This window comes from Musca autumnalis, unplaced genomic scaffold (assembly GCF_047663935.1).
Source record: "Musca autumnalis isolate F117 unplaced genomic scaffold, ASM4766393v1 scaffold_2, whole genome shotgun sequence".
NCBI lineage: Eukaryota > Metazoa > Arthropoda > Insecta > Diptera > Muscidae > Musca > Musca autumnalis.
The window spans coordinates 176,010,100-176,037,341 of NW_027411755.1; the positions used below are offsets into that span (position 1 = coordinate 176,010,100).

General features: G+C 36.6%; 1 protein-coding gene across 1 annotated transcript; it reads left to right on the forward strand.

Annotated features, from left to right (window-relative positions):
* On the forward strand, positions 1-27,242 carry LOC141394888 (WD repeat-containing protein on Y chromosome). The gene is made up of 10 exons (XM_073970019.1): positions 1-804; positions 866-1,194; positions 1,257-1,451; positions 8,320-8,495; positions 8,562-9,098; positions 9,157-9,701; positions 9,764-9,962; positions 26,192-26,392; positions 26,462-26,636; positions 26,692-27,242. The coding sequence occupies exons 1-10, from the start codon at positions 111-113 to the stop codon at positions 27,181-27,183; spliced, it is 3,543 nt and encodes a 1,180-aa protein (XP_073826120.1). The 5' UTR covers positions 1-110; the 3' UTR covers positions 27,184-27,242.

Here is a 27,242-nt window from a genome sequence, read left to right on the forward strand (position 1 = left end):
GGTGTCACAATTGTGCCATGTTCAGTGTAGAAACAAAACTGGAAAGAAGTTGAAACTCTGATTTCATAATATTTTTTGTATTGTTTTTAACTTTCTTCTGCTTCAACGTCATGGACTCATTCGATTTCTTGCCCGATCAAGATCATCCATTGATTGAATATCAATCGATTTCATCCGCATGTTCGCAAGACATTATAGAGCGGCCAGAACGCCTCCACGAATGGTTAAAACCTCAAGAAATCGAGCAATTACATGAACGTTTTGTGGCAAAGCGTAAGCTAAGCTATGGGGAATTGCGTGAAGAATTGGAAAATCTCGATATAACCTTTAACGACTTGGAATATCAGCGATTATTTTTGAAAATTAATCAAAATCGTGATTTTAAATGTGATTGGAATGAATTTGTTTCGTATTTGATATTCGGATTTCAAGATGATGATCCTGCGGGCCAAAAAGAAGCCTTGACATTGCCCATTTCAGTGCCACCCACTGTTCGCAAGTCCGAACATAAATCGGCAGTTTGTTGTATAAGTTTATTAAAAATTTGTTCGGATTTTTTACTAAACGAAGCTGAGGAGGAGAAATTCAATGAGGAGGTGGGGAATGTCAGTGGTGGAGCAGGCGATGACGATGATGACGAAGAGTTGGATGAAGAAGCTGAGGAAATGAAACGTAAATTGGCAAGTTTGGCGGTAAATGATACACCCGACAATACTGGGCTTTGGATAACTGGTAGTAAGGAAGGGCAGATACGTTTTTGGTCACCACATTTGGAGCCACTGCGTAGTGGCATGTCTGAGAGCAGTAAGTAAAGCATGGTGAATACACCCAACAAACATTTTATGGATCCCTTTTTCATTTCTAGTCCACCTAAAAATGTCCACATGGATCTTAGCCGTTCAAGCCCTCTCTGATGTTAGCATTGTTTGTACCTCTTCGACGGAGCGTGAGTTGCGTTTCCACGAGACCGTGGCTTCTACATTTACTCTGCGCATTGTGGTGCGCAGCATGCCTTATGCCGTGTGCTGTATGTCTTACAGCTTCTTCCCGAATGGTCGAACTAATTCTCGCCTAGTTTTGGGAGATTATGGTGGTAATGTTCGCATCTTGGAATTTAATCCACATTTGAGAGGACCATTTCAATCGAAACCAGGTGCGGCATTAGTTGAAGTGTTTTGGTCTGATATACTTAAGGTAAAATGTGAGGAATTGGAGAAGGAGGAGAATACTTAAAATGTATTATTTTTTCTTTTTAGGGAAAACTTCCTCAGTTTATTGTACATGAATATGTCAACATTCACAGCGAACTTATCCAGCAGACATTCTATTCTTATCGCTTGAATTCCCTCTTCTCAGCGGCTGAATATCGCAATACAAAGAAGTATCGTGGTCGTTGTCCTGGCCTAATAGTGGCGAATGGTGATGAGAGAACTATTTTTCGTATACCGCTGGTAGGTTTTTTAATCTAAATATTTATCTTCTCAAACAACATAAAAAGGTCTTCCCATAGAAGATCAGAAGATCTTCACATGGAAGATTTTCTCATAGAAGGTATGAAGATTTTCTCATAAAAGATCGGAAGATTTTCTCATTGTAAATCGGAAGATCTTATCATAGAATATCAGAAAATCTTCGCATTGAAGATTGGAATATCTTCACATTGATGATCAGATCGTAGAAGAACGTATTGTATATCAGAAAATCTTTTCATAGAGGATTAAAATATCTTATAATAGAAGAACAGAGGATCTGCTTATTGAAGATCGGAGAATCTTCTTAGAGACTATTGAAGACCTTCTCATAGAAGATCTTGCGGTTTTTAGTGAAACTATCTTTGGATCAGTGAGACTATCTTTGGATCTACCGGGATTTAAGACTTTTTGCTATGGACAGGCACTAATCTCCGATACGCGAACAAAATTTTCCCTTAGATTTTCTTATAGAAGATCGGAAGTTCCTCTTATAACAACTCAGAAGATCTTCTCATAGAAGATCGGAAGGCCTTCTCACAGAAGATCGGAATATCTTCTTAGAGAAGATCATAAAATGTTCTTCCAGAAGATCAGAAGGTCTTCTTATAGAATATCGGAAGGTCTTAATTGAAAATCTCATCATAAGCGATCGGAAGGTTTCCTCATATGAGATCAAAAGATCTTCCTATAGAAGATCAGAAGATCTTCCTATAGAAGTTCTTCTTCTAGAAGATCAGAAGGCCTTCTTGTGGAAGACCATATAATCTTCTTATAGAAGATCAGTAGATCTTCTTGTAGAAGATCAGAAGACTTTCTTATAGAAGATCGGAGGTATTCTCACAGAACATCGGAAGATCTTATTATAGAAAATCAGAAGATCTTACATAAGATCGGATGGTCTTGTAATAGAAGATTTCTCATTGAATACCATCATAGAGGATCAAAAGGTTTTCTCATAAAAGATCGGAAGATTTCCTCATAGGAGATCGGAAGATCTTTTTATACAAGATCAGAAGATCTGCTTATAAAAGATCAGAAGACTTTTTATAGAAGAACAGTAGATCTTCTTATAGAAGATCATCTAACAGAAAATCGGAATGTATTCGCCTGTATTCTCACCGAAGGTCGGAAGATCTTCATATAGAAGATCTTCTTATAGGACAACAGAAATTCCTCTCATAGAAGATCAATTGACCTTCTCATAGATCTTTTCATAGGAGAAATGAAGATTTGTTCATATAAGATCGGAGGACCTTCTCATATACTACTTCTCGTAGGAGATCGGAGGATACTCTCAAAGAAGATCGGAATATCTTCTAATAAAATATCGGAAGATCTTTCGTAGGAGATCGAAAGATCTTCTTATATAAGATCGGAGGACTTTATCATAGAAAATTTAAGGATCTTCTCATAAACTAGTAGAAGATCTTCTCATAGAAAGTCGGAGGATATTCTCATAGACTATTGGAAAGTCTTCTCAGAGAACATCTCTCATTGAAGATGGGATGATCTTCTAATAGAAGATTGAAAGATCTTTTCATAGTAGATTCGAAAATCTTCTCATAGAAGATCGGAAGATCTTCTCATAGAAGATCTATTCTTCTTATAGGACATCGGAAGTTCTTCTGATAGAAGATCGGCAGATCTTCTCATTAAAAATTGGAAGATCTCATAGAAGATCGGAAGATCTTCTCATGGAACATCGGAAGATCTTCTCAAAGAAGATCGGAGAACATTCTCATAGACAATATTTTCTCATAAATGATCGGAGGATCTTCTCAACGAAGATGGGAAGATATTGAAGATCGGAGGATGGAAGATCTTTTCATAGAAGATCGTGGGATTTTCTCATAGAAAATTAGAGGATCTTCTCATAAGCTATTGGAAGATCTGCTCTTAGAAAGTCGGAAGATTTTCTCATCGAAGATCGGATGATCTTCTTATCGAAGATCAGATGAACTTCTCATTGAAGATCGGAAGAACTTCTCATAAGATCTTCTTTAGAAGATTTTCTCATAGAGGATGATGGAAGATCTTTTCATTGAAGATCTGAAGAACTTCAAATAGAAGATCTTCTTTTAGAAGATTTTCTCATAGAAAATCGGAAGATCATCTTATAGAAGATTGGAAGATATTCTCATAGAAGATCGGTAGATCTTCTCATAGAAGATCAGTAGATCTTCTCATAGAAGATCAGTAGATCTTCTCATAGAAGATCAGATGAACTTCTCATTGAAGATCAGAAGAACTTCTCATAGAAGATCTTCTTTAGAAGATTTTCTCATAGAGGAAGATGGAAGATCTTTTCATTGAAGATCTGAAGAACTTCAAATTGGTTTGGTTTGGTTTTAGGACGCGCAGCTACCGTTGTTGGCAGCTACTTCACTAGGAGACTTTGAGGTCCATTGTGATCATCCTTAAAGAAACTGTGTGTTGTGGTTGGGCTATATCTGATGATGATAGATGCTGGACTATTGCGGATTTGTTGTGAAGTTGAGTGTGTAGGTGATGCTGTGATGATGGATGTTAGTTTATAGGTTGTTGCTGAGGTTATGATGATGGATGTAAGTTTATAATCAAGTTGTTGTGTGTGGTGACTGGTTTATACTGCAGTGATGTGCGGTGGTTGGTATATTGTAGAGATAATTCATGTATTGTTGTTGAGGTTGCGATGATGATAGTCACCAGGCGACGGTTTATAATAAAAATGAAGAGGTGATTGGTAAGCATCAGATTTGTTGATGTAGAGTGGTTTTGGTGGGTTGGATGTGATGATGATGGATGCTGATTTATAAGATGGGTGTTGAAAGTGGTGACTGGTCTATTCTGAAGTAATATACGGTAGTTGGTCTATTGCAGGTTTGTTGATGTAGAGTGGTTTGGTGTGGTGGGTGCGATGAGTAATGGATATGGATGCGCGGCTGCTGTGATTGTGGCAAAGATGTTGATGTAGTGGATGTGATGTGGGTGTGTTGCCGCTGAGGGTGTTATTCAGAGTTGATTTGCTGATTTCTATCCCTCTGTGTGAAGGAGAAAGAAAAACAGTGATTAATTAGTTTTGTTTGCCAGCCATGTGAGATTTTTGGCAAATTGGTACAAGTAGATGGGGTCTATGTCGGAGAAGAAAGTCAGAGTATTTATCTCATATCTACCGAAGAATCGATGTCTCTTCGTGAGTAACGAGGGACACCTACATAGTAGATGTTCGACCGTCTCTGTTTCTTCTGGATCTTGACATAGCCTACAGTAGTCTACACTACTGTTGTCCCATCTAGAAGTTAGGGACCTGACCATGTTGTGACCGGTAATGAGACCTACAGTGGTCTTTATCCCTAACTTATTTAGTGAGAAAAGAGAGTTGGTTCTATGCTGAGAATAGCTGGACCAGATTGCCTTGGATACCTTACAGCCAGTTTCCATTTGCCATCTTTGCCCCGCCTTCTCAAGGAAGTAAACGCGAAGTTTCCGGATGTAGTAGCACTTTGGTGGTCTGATAGATGACTCAACTGGTAAGTCAGTCGACTGAGAGCCACCCCGTGCTAGTTCATCCGCCTCTTCGTTTCCCTTTATATCACAGTGTCCTGGAACCCAGCAAAGACCAACAAAGTCGCGTACTTCAAGCAGAGCGTTTTTGCAGTCGATGATAGCTTTTGAGTTTATGGTCCATGACTTGAGAGCCTTAAGGACCGCTTGACTATCGACAAAAATAGTCACCGGTCCTTTAAGGATACTCCCAAGTTCTTTGACCATCTCCGCTGCTTTCCTAATTGCAAAAATCTCTGCCTGAAAGACGCTGCAGTTATCGTTGAGTTTGAAGGATTGCTTAATTTGTGGGTTTTCGCAGAAGACCCTGGCACCTGTGCCATCCTCCATCTTCGAACCGTCTGTGTAGATGGCCAGACCGCCAAGAGGAGGGCTACCACTTCAAATAGAAGATCTTCTTTTAGAAGATTTTCTCATAGAAAATCGGAAGATCATATTATAGAAGATTGGAAGATCTTCTCATAGAAGATCGGTAGATCGAAGATCAGTAGATATTCTCATAGAAGATCGGCAGACCTTCTCATAGAAGATCGGTAGATATTCTCATAGAAGATCGGAAGATCTTCTCATGGAAGATCGAAAGATCTTCCCATAGCAGATCGGAAGGTCTTCTCATAGCAGATTGGAAGATCTTCTCATAGAAGGTCGGTAGATCTTCTCATAGAATATCGGTAGACCTTCCCATAGAAGATCGGTGGATCTTCTCATAGAAGATCGGTAGATCTTCTCATAGAAGATCGGTAGATCTTCTCATAGAAGATCAGATGAACTTCTCATTGAAGATCGGAAGAACTTCTCATAGAAGATCTTCTTTAGAAGATTTTCTCATAGAGGATTATGGAAGATCTTTTCATTGAAGATCTGAAGAACTTCAAATAGAAGATCTTCTTTTAGAAGATTTTCACATAGAAGATCGGAAGATCATCTTATAGAAGATTGGAAGATTTTCTCATAGCAGATCGGAAGATCTTCTCATAGAAGATCGGTAGATCTTCTCATAGAAGATCAGTAGATATTCTCATAGAAGATCGACAGATCTTCTCATAGAAGATCGGTAGATATTCTCATAGAAGATCGGAAGATCTTCTCATGGAAGATCGGAAGACCTTCTCATAGAAGATCGGAAGATCTTCCCTTAGAAGATCGAAAGATCTTCTCATAGCAGATCGGAAGGTTTTCTCATAGCAGATTGGAAGATCTTCTCATAGAAGATCGGTAGATCTTCTCATAGAAGATCGGTAGATCTTCTCATAGAAGATCGGTAGATCTTCTCATAGAAGATCGGTAGATCTTCTCATAGAATATCGGTAGACCTTCCCATAGAAGATCGGTAGACCTTCCCATAGAAGATTGGTAGATCTTCTCATGGAAGATCGGAAGATCTTCCCATAGAAGGTCTATTTTTCTTACAGGACATCGGAAGTCCCTCTCATTAAAAATTGGAAGATCTCATAGAAGAGCGGAAGATCTTCTCATGGAACATCGGAAGATCTTCTCAAAGAAGATCGGAGAACATTCTCATAGACAATATTTTCTCATAAATGATCGGAGGATCTTCTCAACGAAGATGGGAAGATATTGAAGATCGGAGGATGGAAGATCTTTTCATAGAAGATCGTAAGATTTTCTCATAGAAAATTTGAGGATCTTCTCATAGGCTATTGGAAGATCTGCTCTTTGAAAGTCGGAAGATTTTCTCATCGAAAATAGGATGATCTTCTCATCGAAGATCAGATGAACTTCTCATGGAAGATCGGAAGAACTTCTCATAGAAGATCTTCTCATGGAACATCGGAAGATCTTCTCATAGAAGATCGGAAGACCTTCTCATAGAAGATCGGAAGATCTTCTCATAGAAGATCGGAAGACCTTCTCATAGAAGATCGGAAGACCTTCTCATGGAAGATCGGTAGATCTTCTCATGGAAGATCGGAAGACCTTCTCATAGAATATCGGTAGACCTTCCCATAGAAGATCGGTAGATCTTCTCATAGAAGATCGGTAGATATTCTCATAGAAGATCGGAAGACCTTCTCATAGAAGATAGGAAGGCCTTCTCATGGAAAATCGGATGACCTTCTCATAGAAGATCGGTACACCTTCTCATAGAAGATCGGAAGACCTTCTCATAGAAGATCGGAAGATCTTCCCATAGAAGGTCTATTCTGCTTACAGGACATCGGAAGTCCCTCTCATTAAAGATTGGAAGATCTCATAGAAAAGCGGAAGATCTTCTCATGGAACATCGGAAGATCTTCTCAAAGAAGATCGGAGAACATTCTCATATACAATATTTTCTCATAAATGATCGGAGGATCTTCTCAACGAAGATGGGATGATATTGAAGATCGGAGGATGGAAGATCTTTTCATAGAAGATCGTAAGATTTTCTCATAGAAAATTAGAGGATCTTCTCATAGGCTATTGGAAGATCTGCTCTTAGAAAGTCGGAAGATTTTCTCATCGAAAATAGGATGATCTTCTCATCGAAGATCGGAAGAACTTCTCATAGAAGATTTTCTCATAGAAGATCATCTTATAGAAGATCGGTAGATCTTCTCATAGAAGATCGGTAGATCTTCTCATAGAAGATCGGTAGATCTTCTCATAGAAGATCAGATGAACTTCTCATTGAAGATCGGAAGAACTTCTCATAGAAGATCTTCTTTAGAAGATTTTCTCATAGAGGATGATGGAAGATCTTTTCATTGAAGATCTGAAGAACTTCAAATAGAAGATCTTCTTTTAGAACATTTTCTCATAGAAGATCGGAAGGTCATCTTATAGAAGATTGGAAAATCTTCTCATAGCAGATCGGAAGATCTCGTCATAGAAGATCGGTAGATTTTCTCATAGAAGATCGGAAGACCTTCTCATGGAAGATCGGAAGATCTTCTCATAGAAGATAAGATCAAACGATCAGATGATATTCTATTGGAAGATCGGATGATTTTCTCATAGAAGATAGGATCAAATGATTAGATGATCTTCTCATTGAAGGTCGGATGATCTTCTAACGGACGATCAGATAATCTCATAGTAGATCAAATGATTTTAACATAGAAGTTCAGATGATTTTCTTTTGGAAGATCAAATGATCTTCTCATAAAAGAACTGTAGATCTATTCGAGAAAGATCATCTCATCTCATGAAGAACTCCTTACTTACTCTCTCATAGAAGATCAGATGATCCTTTCTATGCAAGTCAGATGATATTTTCATAGAAAATCAGAACAAAAGTGTAGATTTGGGCGGCACTCTCTTGACGTTTGGACAAATTTCAATTTGTTCTTAATTTTTTTAGGGCGTTACAACATTCTTTGTGGATGAGAAAAATAACATCGTTGTAACTGGAGGACCTGATACTTTTGTTCGGATTTGGGATGTATATATACCAAGTGAACCTTCAGGTATATTAACCGGGCACAATGGAGGCATTGTTATGGTGTTTGTACAACCGGATGAAAAAAAAGTTTACAGGTACATTATGCGAACTCATGTTTGCACCTTGTAGCTTATAACACAATTCAACCTCTTTTCCCATAGCGTTGATTATCAGAAAATCATCAAGGTGTGGGATTTAACCGAGCATGTATTACTACAAACCTATGGCGATTTGGTACGCCTAATACCTGGCGAAACTGATTTGGCGTATTATTACCACGCCCATATGCGGGTATTGCTGGTGGGTGGGAGAAAACTTGTTGCTGTGAAATGTAACCCTCGGGTGCGGGTAGATCTTACCGATGGCAATACCCATGCTGCTCCAGTCTCTGTGGTTTTATATAATCGCCTCTTCCGTAATGTGGTAACATGTGGCCTCGATAGTTATATCATTGTTTGGGATCCATGGACGGGACGACGGAAAATTATTATGAAAAATTGTCATACGAAGCAGATGTATGGTGAAAATATTGATATTGAAATAACGGCAGCATGCTTTGATCCGCTGGAACAATTTCTACTGACGGGGGCCAGGGATGGTTCGTTGAAAATTTGGAATTATAATAATGCTGTGTGTATCAGGAACATGAGTATCAAGGCGGAGCATGAGGTTACCGCTGTGCTATGGGTGGTGGAGAGGTAAGTGAAGGGCAGGAGAAGTGTTATTGTTTCTATTTTTGTTGTTTGTTGCTTTTAGAATTCTGGCTGTTGGCTGGGATATGCAAGTAACCGAATTCAATGATGTTGAGGGCCGAGAATATGGTGATGCCAAGAAATGGCCCATGTTCCACACCGATGATATTACCTGTGCTGATGTTAAGTTGGGGGAGGGTGTCATAACTGCCACTTATTCGGGAGAGTTAATTTTTTGGAAATTGGAAACAGGCCAACCATATCGTCGTTATAATGTTGCCACACCTGAGAAATTTATAGAGTTAAAATATCGTCGTAAAGACCAAGAAGATGATGATGCTGAGGAGGAGAAACGTCGAGCAAGTGAGCAACGTCGACAATCATACCACGTTAGCATATCACGTTATGTACGCAAGTCAATATCGGATCGTATACGCGAAATTGAAAGGAAACAAACGAAAAGGGAACGTTTTAAGGGAAAACGTTTAAGAGAGGCCGATGAGGGAGAAGCCGTTTATTTTGAGCAGCAAAGCGATCGCAGTGAAACACTACCCATGTCTGTACAGGCGGTGCTATTTTTGCAAACTCGACCCATGACCAAGGAACATGGTAAGGGAGAGGGTGCATTATTAAATTTCGTAGGGTTAATGTTGTTTTTTTAACTCTTTTAGGCAGCGTTTTTGTTTCTCTGGAAACGGGTGTTATACAAATCTATTCCCACCATCATCATGGCGGATATTTGGATCAATTCAATGCCATACATAAAACCGGAGATTGTGTTTTGGCCATGGCCACAGATCGTAAGAATCGGTTTTTGTTTAATGGTACCGCTTTTGGTTATATCAAAATTTGGTATATCGAGAATTTTGGGTGAGTTTAAAACTTTAATAACTCAGTCAGAATGGGTCCGTTGTGCGTGTCGTTAAGGCATGAAAACAATAAGAGTTGGCAATATTTCTTACGTTGTTGTTGTAGTTGTAGCAACGCAGATATATATGTTCATTCTGGTATGGTTTTCAGTCATGTGGTTCAGGTTATTCTGTATCCAGATTCAAAAATTCTGTAACCGGCTACTTCGGTAAAGTATCGGGACATACGTGAGTGGGGTTAGCTGGACAGCTAAACAAATGCAGCGTGTCGTACCGTTCCAATCCACATGCAGGACATTTGTTGGATATCTGCTGCACCGCCTGAATCTTAAATGAGCTAAAACCAACGGTGTTTGCCTTGGCAGCTGGAGTTCTTCATTTGTGTTGAATGGGCTCTGAGCACGGAATTCCCGCTATATATTCGAACAGCCTGTGCTATAGCATCAGTGGGAATGCTATTTAATCCTGCCTGATAAGTTCATTGATCTAGAGGTTCCCATTTGTATCTACCTAGATCATGAAGACTTCTTATGTCATGCCTCCGTAGGGAAAACCTGTCTACAAGAATGTGCCTGGGTGTTATCGCAATGAGCATACCTGCCACAATCTTGTAGACAAGCTTCCTTTTCCCAGGAACTTCAGTAGTTATCTTTATAAGCTGCAAATGGGATCCATCGACAGATGATGCTCTCGTAAAATCATCCCTTCCTCACAAAGATGGTCCACTGGTGCTGTGTGGATGCATTCCTCTTCCACTGCATAGCATTAACATTTGCATACCACACTGGCGCTACATTGCTTACTACAGACTGGCATATTGATTTTTAGGAGGTCAACAAAGAAGTACTCGATGCTTAGTGATTTAGTCGAGCCATGGAGCTCATCTTCCATGACAAAGCGAACAACGAGATCCAACACATAGAGTTTGCTACTGATGAACTTGGATGTGGATCAAAAGATCTTCTGATGGATGATCGGATGATTTTCTCATAGAAGATCGGTAGATCTTCTCATTGAAGGTGGGAAAGTCTTCTCATAGGAGATCGAAAGGTCTTCTCATAGGAGATCGAAAAATCTTCTCATAGAAGATCGAAGACCTGCTCATAAAAGATCGGAAGAACTTTTAATAGAAGATCGAAAGAACTTTTCATAGAAGATTGGAAGATCTTCTCATTGAAGATCGGCGAATTTTCTCATAGAATATTGGAAGATCTTCTCATGGAATATCGGAATATCTGCTTATAGAAAATCGGAAAATCTTCTTATAGGAGATCGGAAGGTCATCTCATTGAAGATCGGAGGACCTTCTAATAGACTATATCTTCTCATAAACTCTTGGCAGATCTTCTCATAAAAATCGGAAAATTTCCACATTGAAGATCGGAGGATGGAAGAATTTTTCAAAGAAAATTGGAGGATCTTCTCATAGACTATTGGAAGATCATAGAAGATCAGAAGACCTTCTCGTAGAAGATCGGAAGTTTTTCTCATAGATCATCACAAAACTTATCATCTGTACTCCAGGTTGTAAGCCCAACATTAGCCCGCTTTTGGAAGGTCATAACCGTCTGGTCTCGGGGGACTTTAATGCTCGTCGCGAGTTGTGGCATTCGATTTTACCTTTTCTTTACGCTGCATTTTCATCAATCATGAGAAAACTAATTGGCCTAGTTTCTGAGATGTCAATAATCACCGCTTCAGAGATCTATGGCTACAGCCGCTCGCTATATATCTGCTGGTCGAATACTCGAAGTGAGAACAAATTTTCCAGCAAAGGCGACGGGATTAGCAAATGAACGTGATGAGCCAACCCCAGTGAACCCCGAGTCAGCGAGCTGACATTGGAAGTTAACAGGTTAGTAGGTGAACATAAGCGGAACAAGTGGCTATATCATCTGAAGATTTGCAACATTGGAGCCGGGATAAGTTAATGCAACGGTTAAATCACTCTCGAACCCGGGAAAGAATGAAGATATTACCACAGTCACGTTTGGCGACGTTACGCTGATTGATCCGAAGAGGTGTAAGTTATTTCAGCGCTGTACCGCAACACAAACTAGTCAACTAGAGCAAGCCGTGTGATACAACAGTGATGACGGAGCTGGAGTTATCAAAAGCTTTTGATGCTGTCTGTTTGAGGACATCGAGCATACTACCCTCTGGCCAAATTTTAAACGTTTGACAATCAATAATATGTGTTCACGTCAGTCGTACTTGGAATTCAGGAACAATTATGTCCAAGCACCAAGGTGGGGTGATATCTCCGGAAGTGTTTAACATCTACCTTTCTGAAATTTCAAACTCTCCAACAGTGTGCCTCTTTATCACACCAGTGGACCATGTTCATGATGCGATGGTTTACCGGTGCATCAACACAACAGCATATTGTCGATGCAGTACCTGATTGGGTGTTATCGTAGTGAGAATCCATGTCAAGATTTAGTGAACAGGCTTCCTCCACCCAGGCACGTCAGGACATATCTTCATGATTTAGAGGGAGATAGAGTTCCAAAGTGATAAACGGGAACCTCTAGACCAACGATCCTCTCAGGCAGACTTGGATGGCATTGACCCTGATGCAGTCGCGCAGGCAGTAGGAAGATACAGTGTGAATGTCGAACTTGGGGACCCATCCATCGTAGCAGAAGAACGACAGCTGCCAAGGCAAACACGAGTGGTTTTAGCCCAGTTAAGATTTGGACGATCCGGCCGCCCAAATTCGTATAGGGCCCGACATGCCCGGCATGTTGTTTGGGACCACTAACCTGTCTCCTGATTCCTTATGAACGCAACCAGTTCAGGTTGTAGAATTAAATTACGGATAATTAGTCAAACTTGAATAGTCAAACTTGAATGGGTGCCACAGTGGTGCAATGGTATGCACGCCAAATACGTAGTGACCGTTAACCGAAAGGTTTTTAAAAAAGATTTAAACGAATTTTATTCTGATCGAAGTCATGGCTCAATTAAGACTGACTTCTTCTTTATTTAAAAATTATAATATAGCTTTACATTGTTAACCAAAAATGCTTACATAGCTAAATACTAGTTTTAATAAAGTAAGAAAATGTTATGAGCTGATTTCTTCGAATTGTTTATTTGGTGATTTTAATTATTTAGAATTGTTTTTGATTATTGAAGTAACCTGGAATTTTGCTATGAGAAAATATTTAATGCCGGAAATGGTAATTAGGTTACTGTCTGTTAATTTCTTTAATAAATTCTTCGAATTTATCAGGTGGGTAGGTGTTTGCATATGTAACTACCCTCCCCTTTAGATCAGAATTCTCCTGAATTCGATTATTCAAATTTATTTTGATATGACTGAATTTTGTTCTCCAAAAACAAATTATTAATATGACTGTAAATATGATGAAAATATTACATCCATATATAATTTTATTGTGAATTTTCAAGTTCGAAATATTTTGAATGTTGTCTCTATTTTCATCATATATTTGCTCAAATGTTAGCTTGTTTGTAAAATTATATATATCATCATATTGTATGCTCATAATATTTTCATCAACTTTTTCAATTAGATTAGAAAAATAATAATCATTAATTTTTATTGAACAATTGTAAAACTGAATCAAGTTATTTCCATTTAGAATTGTGTTATTTTTATTACATGTATTGTTTACAAATAAATTGAAGGCATTTTTAACCAATATTATTTTTTCATTTAATGATATAATTTCCAATTCTTTACTTGTTACTAATTTACAATTTTTTGTTATTATACAATGATTGCTGGGTTTTAATTGTCTAAAATGTTTATTTTCTTCAAATCTCATGGTTTTATTTTTGTATGTGAACAATTCTTCTATTGGTGCTTCTATTTCTTTCTGTTCATTATTTGGTAATGGTACAATTGTTCTTATTTTAACTTGTATAAACTCTTTTGGAATTTTTATTCCTATTATTAAATAAGTATCATTAAAGGTTGTTATTCCTTGTTGTAAATATTTAAGCTTGTTGAAATCAATATTATACTTGTGTATTTCATTGTTTGTTAAAATGTTCGGATGGAATATTCCGTATTTAGCTGAAATTACATTGTCTTGTAGTTGTTCTATTTTACTTTTTAACAGTTGAATTTTTGTCATTTGTTGTAAATACATATGTTGTTGGTATTCTTGATTTTCAAATTTATTTATTACATTTAAATTTCTTTCCATTTCTTTTTTATCATTTTTAACAATATTTTTTATTTGTTCTATCGCTAAATTAAAATGATTGTTAATATGTATTTGTTCGTTTAATGTTTTCTCAGTTTGTAATAAGTGTTTTTGTATGTTCTGTCTGTCATAATCGTCCATGGTTCCAAATGTCCACTTTGATAAAGTTCCTACTGCGTTTATAAGTCCTCGCTTTTGTCTTTTTATTGGAACTAATGTCATTAATTTATTTCTTGTTTCTAGTAATTCCGTTTGTAGCATATTTTTGTTGCTTGCATTCATGAGTATAACATCATCTGTCATTTCATCAATAATGTTTTCTATTTCCTTAGTGTCCACTATGTGTAAAATTATGTCACTGTCCATAACTATATCCTGGTCTCTTATTTGTAAGTCGATAAATCCTTTTTGGTCTACCAATTCTGTTAAAGTCAATGCGGTTTCACTCTGTGCTATCCATATGCACGTTGTCATCATTATTGTCATCAATAGTATCTGTAAATTTTAGAGGTTTTTTAATGTTACTTGGATGAATGTTTTGTAGTTTGCTTTTCCTAAACTTTGGCTGCTCCTTATGCCTAACAGCTTTATAATTTTTAATAAATCCTTCTGATCTTGTTTCCTCATAATTTTCTCTCTTTTTGTTTAACTTGTGAATGATTTTGTGTTTTGTCGTTTCTATGTTATTTTTTACTACTTCAAGATCTACTTTATTATTATGTACTTCGTTTGGTGTACATTTTATTGTTGAGTGGAATCTGTCATTATAGTTTCTAATAGCTTTCTGTATTAATTGTTTGACTGACAAACTTTTTTCTAACTTATATAAAATTCTAAATTTCTCTCCTATGGTGTTGTGAAATCTTTCGATATCTGAATTGCCTGTATGACTATTAGGTTTTGTTAGATGAAGTTCGATGTTTTCATTGTTTAAAAATTCCTTTATTCTAGTAGTTTTGAATTCATTGTCTGCTATTATTTTACTAGGTACTCCTATTTTTGTAAAGTGCTCTTCCAATTGTTCCATAATTGTAATCTGATTTCTATCATTTAAAGAATACGCTGCTCCGAATTTTGAAAATTTGTCAATAACTGTTAAGAAATGATGTCCTTTCATGACATAGGTATCTATGTGTATGATTTCATTTTTCCTTGTCGGTGTTTCTGTGATATAGAATTTTGGTTTGATTGGTCTCCTATCATACTTTACTTCCTGGCAAATTTCACACTGATTAATTATCATTTGGATTAATTCCATTAATTTCGGATAGTATATTTTATTCCTAATTTGGTTATATGTTTCTAATATCCCTGAATGAATACTTTCTTTTACGTGATATAATGAAATTTGCTTAACAGCTTCAACTTCGGTTTCTATGTCTTGAGCTCTCATTGTGCATTTAACAAATTCTATCTGTTTGTCATTAGAATACATTTCAATAAGTTTGTTCTGTACTTTATTATAGTTGTGATCAGATATTTCCGAATAAATTCCAACCTTTCCTTTTGTTATATATTTTTTAAATATATTTCCCATATCGTCAAAATCACTTTCTGCAATAAATATGATTCTTTTTCCGTGTAATGTTTTTAGTTCCTCTATTTTATTATTTGTCAAAATAATTTGAGTTTTATATTTATTAACTATCTCTTCTTTGATTAAAAAATGATCGCATAAGTTTTCTTCTGCAGAGTGTACTGTAGCCATTGTTTCATCTTCTACATTGTTAACTAAAAAATTTAAATTTTCAGTATCCTTACCATCCCTGTCTTCTAAAATAGTGTCCTCACTATTTTGTATTCTACTTAGGAAATCGGCTACTTTGTTTTCTTTGCCTTTTAAATATTCGATATCAAATTGATATTCCCCTAGTTTTAATAACCATCTTTGGTGTCTAGGTGACATGTCCTTGCCTTTGTATTTTGAATGGAGAAATTTAATTGGCTGATGGTCAGTTAAGATTTTAAATCTTCTGCCATAAACATACGGTCTAAAGTAATTAACACTCCATACAATTGCTAGAAGTTCTTTATCTGTAGCTGAATAATTTTTTTCATGATTATTTAAAGTTCTTGAAGCGTAACACACTGGGTGTCCTTCTTGAGATAATACAGCTCCTATCGCATAATTAGATGCGTCTGTTGTAACAGTAAATGGTTTCTCAAAATCTGGGTAACGTAATATTGGATGACTACTAATTAGTATTTTCAATTTTTCGAAAGCTTCTATATATGTTGGATCCTTTAGATTAATCTTTACTCCTTTCTTTAAATATTTGGTTATTGGCTGTGCTATTTTCGCATAATCTTTCACGAATTTTCGATAATAGCCCGTTAATCCTAAGAAACTTTTAATTTGCTTTTCTGTTTTCGGCAATACTAAATTTTCAATAACTTTGATTTTATTAGGGTTCGGTTTCATACCGTCTTTTGTTAGGATGTGACCTAAAAATTCTGTTTCTTTCCTCATAAAGTTGCATTTGTCTATTTGAATTTTTAAATTTTTACTTTCTAGGACCTTGAATATATCTTTGATTGCTTTAATATGTTCCTGTAATGTCGTACTAAAAATGAGTATATCATCAAGATACACTACACATGTTTTATTAATAAAATCTCTCAAAATTTCATTTATTAGGCGTTGGAAAGTCGCCGGTGCATTCTTTAATCCAAACGGCATTCTTATGAACTCATATAGTCCGTGAGGTGTAACAAATGCAGTTTTTTCCCGATCTTCTTTCTTTACTAAAATTTGATGATAACCTTTTGCCAAATCTAACGTTGTGAAATATTGAGCTCTTCCTAGCTTATCTAGTATTGAATCTATATTCGGTAGGGGATATTTATCATCAATGGTTATATCATTTAGTTTTCTATAGTCTATTACAATTCTGAATTTTCTCTCTCCTGAATTATCCATTTTTTTCGGAACTACTATTAATGGACTTGAATATCTGGAATAACTTTTTTGTATAATTCCTTGTTCTTCCATTTCCTTAATTTGTCTCCTTACCTCCATTTCGTGTTGAGGCGGATATCTATACAATTTCGAATTAATTTGTTGTTGAGTTGTAGTTTTTATTTCATGTTGAATTTCCGTAGTATTTGTTAATTGGTCTCCTTCTTTATATAACAAATTTTTAAATCTCTTCAATAGTGTTGTTATTTCTCTAAATTCTTCTTCATTTAAATGGTCTAGTTTTAATCTATCTAAATTCAAATCTGTTGTTTCTAATGTATAAATTTTGTTAAAATCGTAATTATTTTCTAGTAGTTTAGTTTCCTTTTTATTTAGAATTATTTTTCCTTCGTCTATATTTATTTTTCCGTTTAAAAATTTTAAAATGTCCATACCAATTATAAAATCGTATTTTCTTCCTGTGAGTGGTGCTGATTTCCATCTCACTCTTGCATTATTTGGTAAATTAAATTCTTCTGGTGCTTCTGTGCACACTTCATATTTTATTGAATCTTCGGTCGTAATGGTACTAAAAAGAATGGGTTTTTCTAATTTTATTTTTGGAAAATCCTTTATTTCGCTGTTAATTAAACTAAAACTTGCTCCTGTATCTATTAACGCTTTGTAATTCTTACCTTGAATTACTATTTTTATTTTGGGTAACCAATCCGAGGCGGATTCATAAAAAAAATACAATTGTTTACTTCTTCCCGTCTTTCATAATTCATTTGAGTTTCTTCCTGGCTTTGCCTATCCGAAATTAAGCGATTTTGGCTAATTTGAGGAGTAGGGTGTCCTGCCAATTGGAGGTTGCTCATATTTGATTCAAGATTATCAATTTCCATAGGTTCGATCTGACCTTGCCTAAACTGATTCTGGCGATATTGGCCCGAATTCTGTCTAGGGTTTCCTGTCTGTGATCTTTGAACCGAATTATTGTGGTTATAATTATTTCTATTATTTCCACCGTAGTTGTTATAATTATTTTCCCTGTAATTATTATTTTGTCTATACTGTCCGGAGTTATTATTTTTATCTTCATTTTTATTTTTAGGATCATAGTTCTTATTCTTGTAGTTTTCATTCGTTTTGTCCGAATTTTTATTGTTCCATCTGTTTTCTTTCTTAGATTTCCTGTACTCTGGTCTAATACAGCTATTCTCAAATCTTCTACTGCTCATAGTTTTTAAAATGTTATTTAAAATTCCCTCATCGTAAATTTTATCTAAAAGAACTCCTTGTGTCATTTCCTTTATTGTGTTTACTAGTATACTGTCCATGTTACTTAGGTCGATGTAGTGATCGTCATTATAGTATACAGTTAACTCGTCCGTCTTATATTTAATGTCTTGTACTTCAATCATAAGTTCACTCACCGTGTTAACTTTCATGTTGCTTACTCTTCTATAAAGTTGGTGCGGCTCCACGTCGGGTCTGTATCGGAGTTTCAGTGTTTCCTTGATCAATTGCCAATTATCTGGTTCAGGTATATTTATGATGGTGTTTTTTGCTTGCCCCTGGATAGTTCTGTAGAATATTGTCCTTACGGCTTCCTTCCTGGTTTCTTCATTAGTGATTGTTGATAAAAGATACTCTATGCTGCTAAAGAAAGAGTTGATGGACACTTCTCCAGTTCCTGTGAAAGTTGGTAGATTGCATATTGTTTTCCTCAAGGTTTCTCTTTCTGTGTTGTCTGCTTTATTTTTTAATTCCAAGTATGCCTGACGCATAGCCTCGAGCTGCTGCTCCCGCCTAGCAAGCTCTTCTACCATAGCTGCATTTTGTTGTTGTTGAGCCTGTAACTCAGCCATTCTGCTTCTATCAAAAATTCTTTGTCTTCGTTGTCTCTGAATTGTTGGTAATTTGATCGTTTCAGTTTAAGTTTGCTGTTATTTTGTGGTGTCTTTTTGTTTTTGTTAAAAATTCACTACACAAAATTTTATTAATTGATTTATTTTGCGGTGTCTTTTTTCTTGTATAAAAATTCACTACGCAAAGTTTTATTTTTGAAGAAATTATTTTGTGGTGTCTTTTTCTTTTATAAAATTCACGGCACAAAAATTATTTTCTTTTAAGATTTTATTTTGTGGTGTCTTTTTTCTTTTGTAAAAATTCACTGCACAAAAATTTACGTTCAGTTAGAATTCTATTTTGTGGTGTCTTTTTTCTTTTATAAAAATTCACTGCACAAAAATTAGGTTCTGTTATGATTTTTATCTGTGGTGTCTTTTTTATATGTTTGTACACTTCACTCTTTATTTGTGGTGTAATCAAATGACATATTTTAAAAATTCACTTCACAAGATTTTATTGTCCTTTTCACTGAACGATATTTATATTTTTACGGTAACGAGGTACGTTTCACTGAATCCTTTAGTTTTTTAAAGGATCCTACCGACTGCGCCAAATACGTAGTGACCGTTAACCGAAAGGTTTTTAAAAAAGATTTAAACGAATTTTATTCTGATCGAAGTCATGGCTCAATTAAGACTGACTTCTTCTTTATTTAAAAATTATAATATAGCTTTACATTGTTAACCAAAAATGCTTACATAGCTAAATACTAGTTTTAATAAAGTAAGAAAATGTTATGAGCTGATTTCTTCGAATTGTTTATTTGGTGATTTTAATTATTTAGAATTGTTTTTGATTATTGAAGTAACCTGGAATTTTGCTATGAGAAAATATTTAATGCCGGAAATGGTAATTAGGTTACTGTCTGTTAATTTCTTTAATAAATTCTTCGAATTTATCAGGTGGGTAGGTGTTTGCATATGTAACTCGCCCGCCTTGCACACAGAAGGTCGGGGCTTCGATTCCCCGGCCAAGCAACATCAAACATTTTTCAACGGTGGCAAAATACCCCTCAGTAATGTTGGCGACATTTCCTGAGTATTTCAGCCTTGAAAAACTTCTCTATAAGTGGTGTCTTAAGACACGCCGTTCGGACTGGGCGATAAACAGTAGGTCCCATATCATTGAGCTAAATATGAAACGGGGTGCACTCATTGATATGAGAGAAGTCTCCCTTGTCCGGTATGGGATGTTGTGGAACAATGTTTTTGTTTTAGTCAAACTTGAAAGAGGTGGCTATCAATTAAGTTTAAAACCTTCACATGTGTGAAATATGAGGGGCGTGATGATCTGGATCTGCATGTCCAGAGGTTGGAGATCCAGGATTACGTTCAGGCTTTTGATTGTTCCAGTGATCAGAATTGACGCAGCGCTTTGCACACTTGATAATTTGGACAGTAATGCTTTATTCCCAAACAGATCCCCCGTACGTTTGGTTTAAAAAGAAAATGGTTACATCCAGCCATTGTATGACTTGTGGTCTCGGTCCCCAACTTTTTCCAATAGACCTTTTGCAGCAGTCATTTATATACCCGCTCGTATCCTACTGGTAATCCTTTTCCATGTCAAAAGGTGGTCCAGTATAGTACGGACGTATTTTGCTTCCGGAGAAAGTGCCAATTCAACTTCGTCCAAAACTGGAGGCTGCAAATCCGGAATTTTGCATTTTCTGGTGAATATTACAAGTTCTGTCTTCTATTGGTTGATTCCAAGACCATTGTTATAGGACCAGCTTGCCAGTTCTATCAGAGCAGCTTGCATAGGGTCAGATACGGTTGGTATAAATTTGCCACTTATCGGCTGGTCGAAACACACAAGAATTTAATTTATAACCAGAATCCAGAGCAGAGGGTGAGACAATAGTTCGGGTTTGATTGTGACTTGTTACAGGACACCATCAAAGTACGCATAACCGCTTGGATTCCTGATCATTAGATAGTATATTGCAAAACCTCAGCGCTTAATTGATCCTCTCAATATTGAAATTAACCTTGTAGTATCTCAATCAGTAGAGATGGGAAATGGGTAAATACCCAAATGGAAAATACCCATTAAAATGGGTATATTGGGTACAAACGGGTAAATATCAAGGTATGTATTTACCCAATATGTGGGTATAAACTACCGAAACTAAAATCATCCAATTAGATACGAAAACACAGTGTTTTAGCAAATTTTAACTGACTACAACAAATGACGTAAACTCCCAAAACCCCTGTTTTAAGTGCAGGTGTAAAATGCGTTTTATTTAAATTGAACAATGTATACAAATCGTTGTTCGTTCTCAAAATTTTGTGTAGAAAATTAAGTAATTAAATTGTAATTGGGTGTCGAACTACGAATAGAGAGCGAACGACCGTCGGTATGAACATACCTTAGGGAACATTCTTAAAAAAGAGATAAGTATTGAAAATTATTCTGAAAAAATATTCTTTATTGCTGTAATATAGCTAAATAGTAGAGTTGTGCCAAAGGAACTATATGGAACTGTCTAGTTCACTTCGCAGTTCCAATGGCCCACATTTTTTCTTTGAACAAATTGCGTATACTTAATATCACACGTTACATTTTATGATGTTACTCATACGTCTTAGAATAAGTACATGGAACTAGATTACCCAACTCTACTAAATAGTAGTGTTCCCAGTATTGACGCAATTTCATTATCATTTTTGTAGGGGGCAAGAGGAACAGAACTATTGTCTAAAGTTTCTTTTGCTAACAACTAAAATGTACGAACAATTTATCTGTATTAGTTTTGTTGGTGGGAGGATTTTCCTGTCACGGAATATGAAGACAAATGATAACACAAAACTAATATGAAATTCCGCAAATAAAGAAGAAACTTATTAAAATTATGTTTGCATGACAGTTATGACTGACTGGCTTCTTTGTTGGGTGGGAGATTGGCTGGTAGAACTTTGACAAAATTCAAAAATTTCCATAAGAAAAATTTTTGACTTAATTTCGTTTTCTTACGAGGGGGAGGTCTTTTAAGAGGAAGACAAATTTTCAGTTAAGGTGCTGAATATATTCCCATTTAAAAATTGTATGGTAGCCACTCTTCGAATAGATAATAAAATATAAAATGAATAGCTATGAAATAATGTAATGCTAGTTGTTTCAAACAAAAACTATATTATTAAAATTAATCAAAAATTATTATAAATACTTTTTTAATATGAATAGGCAAATATAGCCGAGTAGCTATGAAATAATATAGTGCCAGTTATTTCATACAAATTTGAAAATTTGAATTAATTCTTTAAAATTATTTATATTTCTTTTTAAATTTATTAAAATAGATGTAGTTACATAATTATATTTTCGAGTAGCTATGATATTCAGCTGAATTCTTTGTAATTATCTTTAAAATGGCAATAGAATTGGCCATTCAATTGCAAAGCAAATAAATAAAAAATTAAATAAATAAAATAGTGGAATAATTATAGAACATGAGTTTGACATACTGGACGGTGCAAAATCCGTCGTAAATGTATTTTTAATAGGTTAACCTGTTCACATACAGTTTGCAGGCTTCTGATTTACCATGCTTATTACACCACCCTTTTATATATTATTCGCAACAGAACACTATGCTTCAATGTTACTTCACTCTCAAAATAGTTGGAGGTCTTCAGAAATTATCTTAGCGGTTTGAAGAGAGAATAGCCCGTGACTTCAAAAAAAAAAAAAAATATCTAACTCAAGTACTCCACCACTTGACGAAAGAATTTGGCTCGATTAGTCCACGGCTTGAAGAGAGAAATTTGCCTCGAATAATCCACAGTTTGAAGAAAGAATTCTGCCTCGAACAGTCCACGGCTTGGAGACAGAATTCTGGCTCGAATAGTTCACGACTTGAAGAGGAAAAATTCTGCCTCAAATAGACCACGGCTTGTAAAAAGATTTGTGCTTCGCATACACCACAGCTTGAATGAAGAATTCAGCCTTGAACCCTGCCTGGCTTCAAGAAAGAATTATGCTGTGAATAGTCCACGGTTTAAAGAAAAAATTCTGTCTTGTATAGTCCATGCCTTGATGTCCACAGTTTGAAGAAAGGATTAAGCTTTAAATGGGTCACACTCAAAGAAAAAATTCTGCTTGGGCTTGAAGAATGAATTCAGTCTCGGCTAGTCCATGGCTTAAAGAAAGAAGTCTGGCGCGAATATTCCACGACTGGGAAAGACGATTTTGCAGCTGATAGTTCGTGGTTTGAAGAAAGAGTTCTGCCTCGAATAGTTCAATGCCTAAAGAATGACTTCTGAATCAAACAGTCCACGGCTTGAAGAAAGCATTCTGCGTCGAATAATCAATGGTATGAGGAAAAAATTTTGAACTCTTGGTTTAAAGAAAGAATTCTACTCGAATAGTTCACGGGTTGAAGAACGAATTCCGAATCGAATAGTCCACGTATAATTCTGCCTTGAATAATCCACGGCTTGAAAAAAGAATTCAGGCTCGAATAGTCCGCGGATTGAAGAAAGAATTCTGCATCAAATCGTTCACGTTTAAAGAATGAATTCTGCCTCGAACAGTCTACGGCTTAAAGAAGGAATTCCGCCACGAATAGTCTACCACATCAAGAAAGAATTCTGCCTCGAATAGTCCACGGCTTGGGGACAAAATTCTGGCTCGAATAGTTCACGGCTTGAAGAGGGAAAATTCTGCCTCAAATAGTCCACGGATGGTAGAAAGATTTGTGCTTCGCATAGTCCACAGCTTGAATAAAGAATTCTGCCTTGAACCCTTCCTGGATTGAAGAAAGAATTCTGCTTTGAATAGTTCACGGTTTGAAGAAAAAATACTGCCTTAAATAGTGCACGGCTTTAGGAAAGAGTTCTGCTTCGGCTTGAAAAACGAATTCTGCTCCGAATAGTCCATGGCGCGAATAGAACATTGCTTCAAGATAGAATTCTACTTCGAATATTCACAGTTTTAAAAAAGGTCTGCCTCGAACAGTCCATTTTTTGCCTCGAATAGTCCACAGTTTGAAGAAAGGATTAAGCTTTAAATGGGTCACACTCAAAGAAAAAATTCTGCTTGGGCTTGAAGAATGAATTCAGTCTCGGCTAGTCCATGGCTTAAAGAAAGAAGTCTGGCGCGAATATTCCACGACTGGGAAAGACGATTTTGCAGCTTCGTGGTTTGAAGAAAGAATTCTGCCTCGAATAGTTCAAGGCTTAAATAATGAATTCTGAATGAAACAGTCCACGGCTTGAATAAAGAATTCCGCCTGGAATATTCCACGACTTTAAGAAAGCATTCTGCGTCGAATAATCAATGGTTTGAGGAAACAATTTTGAACTCATGTCTTAAAGAAAGAATTCGGCTCAAATAGTCCACGGGTTGAAGAACGAATTCCGAATCGAATAGTCCACGTATAATTCTGCCTTGAATAATCCACGGCTTGAAGAAAGAATTCTGCCTCGAATCGTTCACGGATTGAAGAGAGAATTCTGCATCAAATCGTTCACGGCTTGAAGAAAGAGTTCTGCTGTGAATGGTCCACTGCTTAAAGAAATAATTCTGCTTCGGTTTGAGGAAAGAATTCTGCCTCCGGCTTCAAAGAATTTAGCTTCGAATGGTCGTCGGCTCAGATCAAGAATTCCGCCTCGAATAGTCCACGGATTGAGATAGAAATTCTGCTACGAATTGGTCACGGCTTGAAGAAATACTTCTGTCGTTGATTGTCTACGGTTTAAAGAATGAATTCTGCCTCGAATAGTCCACGGCTTTGAAGAAAGAATTTTATTTCGGGCTTGATTCTGAATTCTGGTTCTGCTTAAAGAAAGAATTCTGGTACGAATGAACCACGACTTTAAGAAAGAATTCTTCTTCGAATAGTCCACGGCTTTAAGAAAATTTCTCTCTCGAATAGCCCACGGATTGAGGAAGAAATTCTGCCACAAATAGGCCATGGCTTGAAGAAATACTTCCGTCGTTGATTGTCTACGGTTTAAAGAAAGAATTCCGCATCGAATAGTCCACCACTTCAAGAAAGAATTCTGTCTCGAATAGTCCACGGCTTGAACAAAGAATTCTGCCTCGAATAGTCCACGGCTTGAACAAAGAATGCTGCTTCGAATATACCACGGTTTGAAGAATTCATTTTACCTCGAATAGTGCATGGCTTGAAGAAAGAATTTTGTTTCGGGCTTGATTCTGAATTCTGGTTCTGTTTAAAGAAAGAATTCTGGTACGAATGAACCACGGCTTTAAGAAAGCATTCTTCTTGGAATAGTCCACGGCTTCAAGAAAATTTCTGTCTTGGATACTCCCCTCGGGTTTAAGAAAGAATCCCGCATAGAATAATCCGCGGCTTGAACAGAGAATTTTGCCTTATAGAGTCCGCGCCATGAACAAAGAATTTTTCAAGGATAGCTTGAAGAAAGAATTCTGCCCGACTTGTCTACGCTTGAAGATGGAATTCTGCATCGAATATCCCACGGGCTAAAGAAAGAATTCTGACTCGATAAGCAAATTCTGCCTGGGATAGTCCACGTCTTACCCCCTGATTTTGTAAAAATTTGTATTTTTCTCACACGAATTGTCAAATTTTGTATATTGATTTACTCGCTTTAGAGCAAATGTAGAGCGCTGATTTTTCAATGAGGAATTCTTAACGATATATGGAACGGGAATACGAAAAATTAGGTATGCATGTCTTCTGGGGGCTGAGCTATGGATGCCTAAATTATTACGAATATAGACGAACGAACAAAAATAAGTTACAAAAACATGGGGTAAATGAAAGAATTCTGCCTCGAATTGTCCATGACTTGACGAAAAAATTATGCCTCGAAACCGTGCCCTCTGGTCTGAAAGATCTTACAAAAAATATTCTTAGAGCTAACCTAGGTGTCATCGCGGGTTGGTTGTACTATTGCCACCAAAATGGACCAATATAAATCTTGGATTTTCCCCCCTAAATCCCATCTCGAACCTTTCTTGCTATCCATCGTAATCTAAATCCCCTCACAAGTGTAACTTTTAAAATTTCGCAGCCTTGTGTAACTCGCACACAGTAACTTCTGCAGGAAACCAGATTATTATGAATACCAAATTTGTTTGTGGGCCAATTTGTTTACATGTCTAGCAAAACGGAAACATGACTGGCAAATTTAATGACATCTTTATGAATTGTCATTGTTTATGTGGGTGGCTGGTTGTCTGTCCTGCCCGCCCTGCATGCTATCACCCGACCTGTTGACTTACGTTTTGTTTCTCCCACAGCATACCGGAAAAGGATAAAGTGAAAGTTAACATGCCATTGTTGCGGTTACAGTTTATATTTTTGCGAAATGACAGATTTCTAACGCGATCCAAAAGAGCAGTACGTCATCAGACGGAGCCGTTGCTGGTTAGTTCCCACAAAGGGCATTTAAAGGCTATCAATTCATTGGCCTATATAAATCAAACGAAAATTTTAATAACGTAAATATGACATGGAATAAAGAAACGGAGGTGTGAAGAGTTAAAAAAGCATTTCTCATTTCGTTTCAGTGGTAGTCACGATTGTTCCTGCCGCTTATGGTCATTGGGAGGACGTTACTTGGGAACACTGGGCTCTCCACTGCCCTGGATGAAATTGTCACCATTTGAGGCGGTTGAAGAAAAATATGAGAAATTCCGCATGCCACCCGATATACAAAAGGTGGCCAGCTCAACAACCATGAAGGTGGGTAGGGATTTTCGTTGATTAAAACCACAATTTGAGGAATATTTATTTTCAGGTAATTACCGGACAACAATTGGATACCTTTCCAATGTCCACGACCTATCCTAAGGCAAAAACAAATGAAGGCGACAATAATCAGGCAACTAAGACTACTAATAACGTGTATGATGATGATAATGAAGAGGATGGAGTTTTACGTCTATATGGTCAACCATTGCGTGCACCAATTTTGGGCAAACATTTTCAATTGCCGGGTCGAAATGCTGTCGAACAACGTATCGATTTGGATATAACAGCCTCATATATACCTGTGTTTACTCATCTCAAAATACACGAAGCAAATGAATTGACCCGACCCCAGACACCACCCTCTATTAGGCGTGTGGCCACTGAAAGTTATATGGATTTTTATGAACCACCTTTGTCACATCGAGATCAAAAAAGAGATTCTATCAAAGATACAGATTTATTAAAGAACTCAAGAAGACGTTCAGTGGCCAAGGCATCAGTGGTCTTTGGTCCGACAGATGAAAGGGGATTAGAATAGTTGTTGTAGATAAGTATTTTGTTATTGTTTTTGTAAATAAATTTGTTGTGGATTTTGAA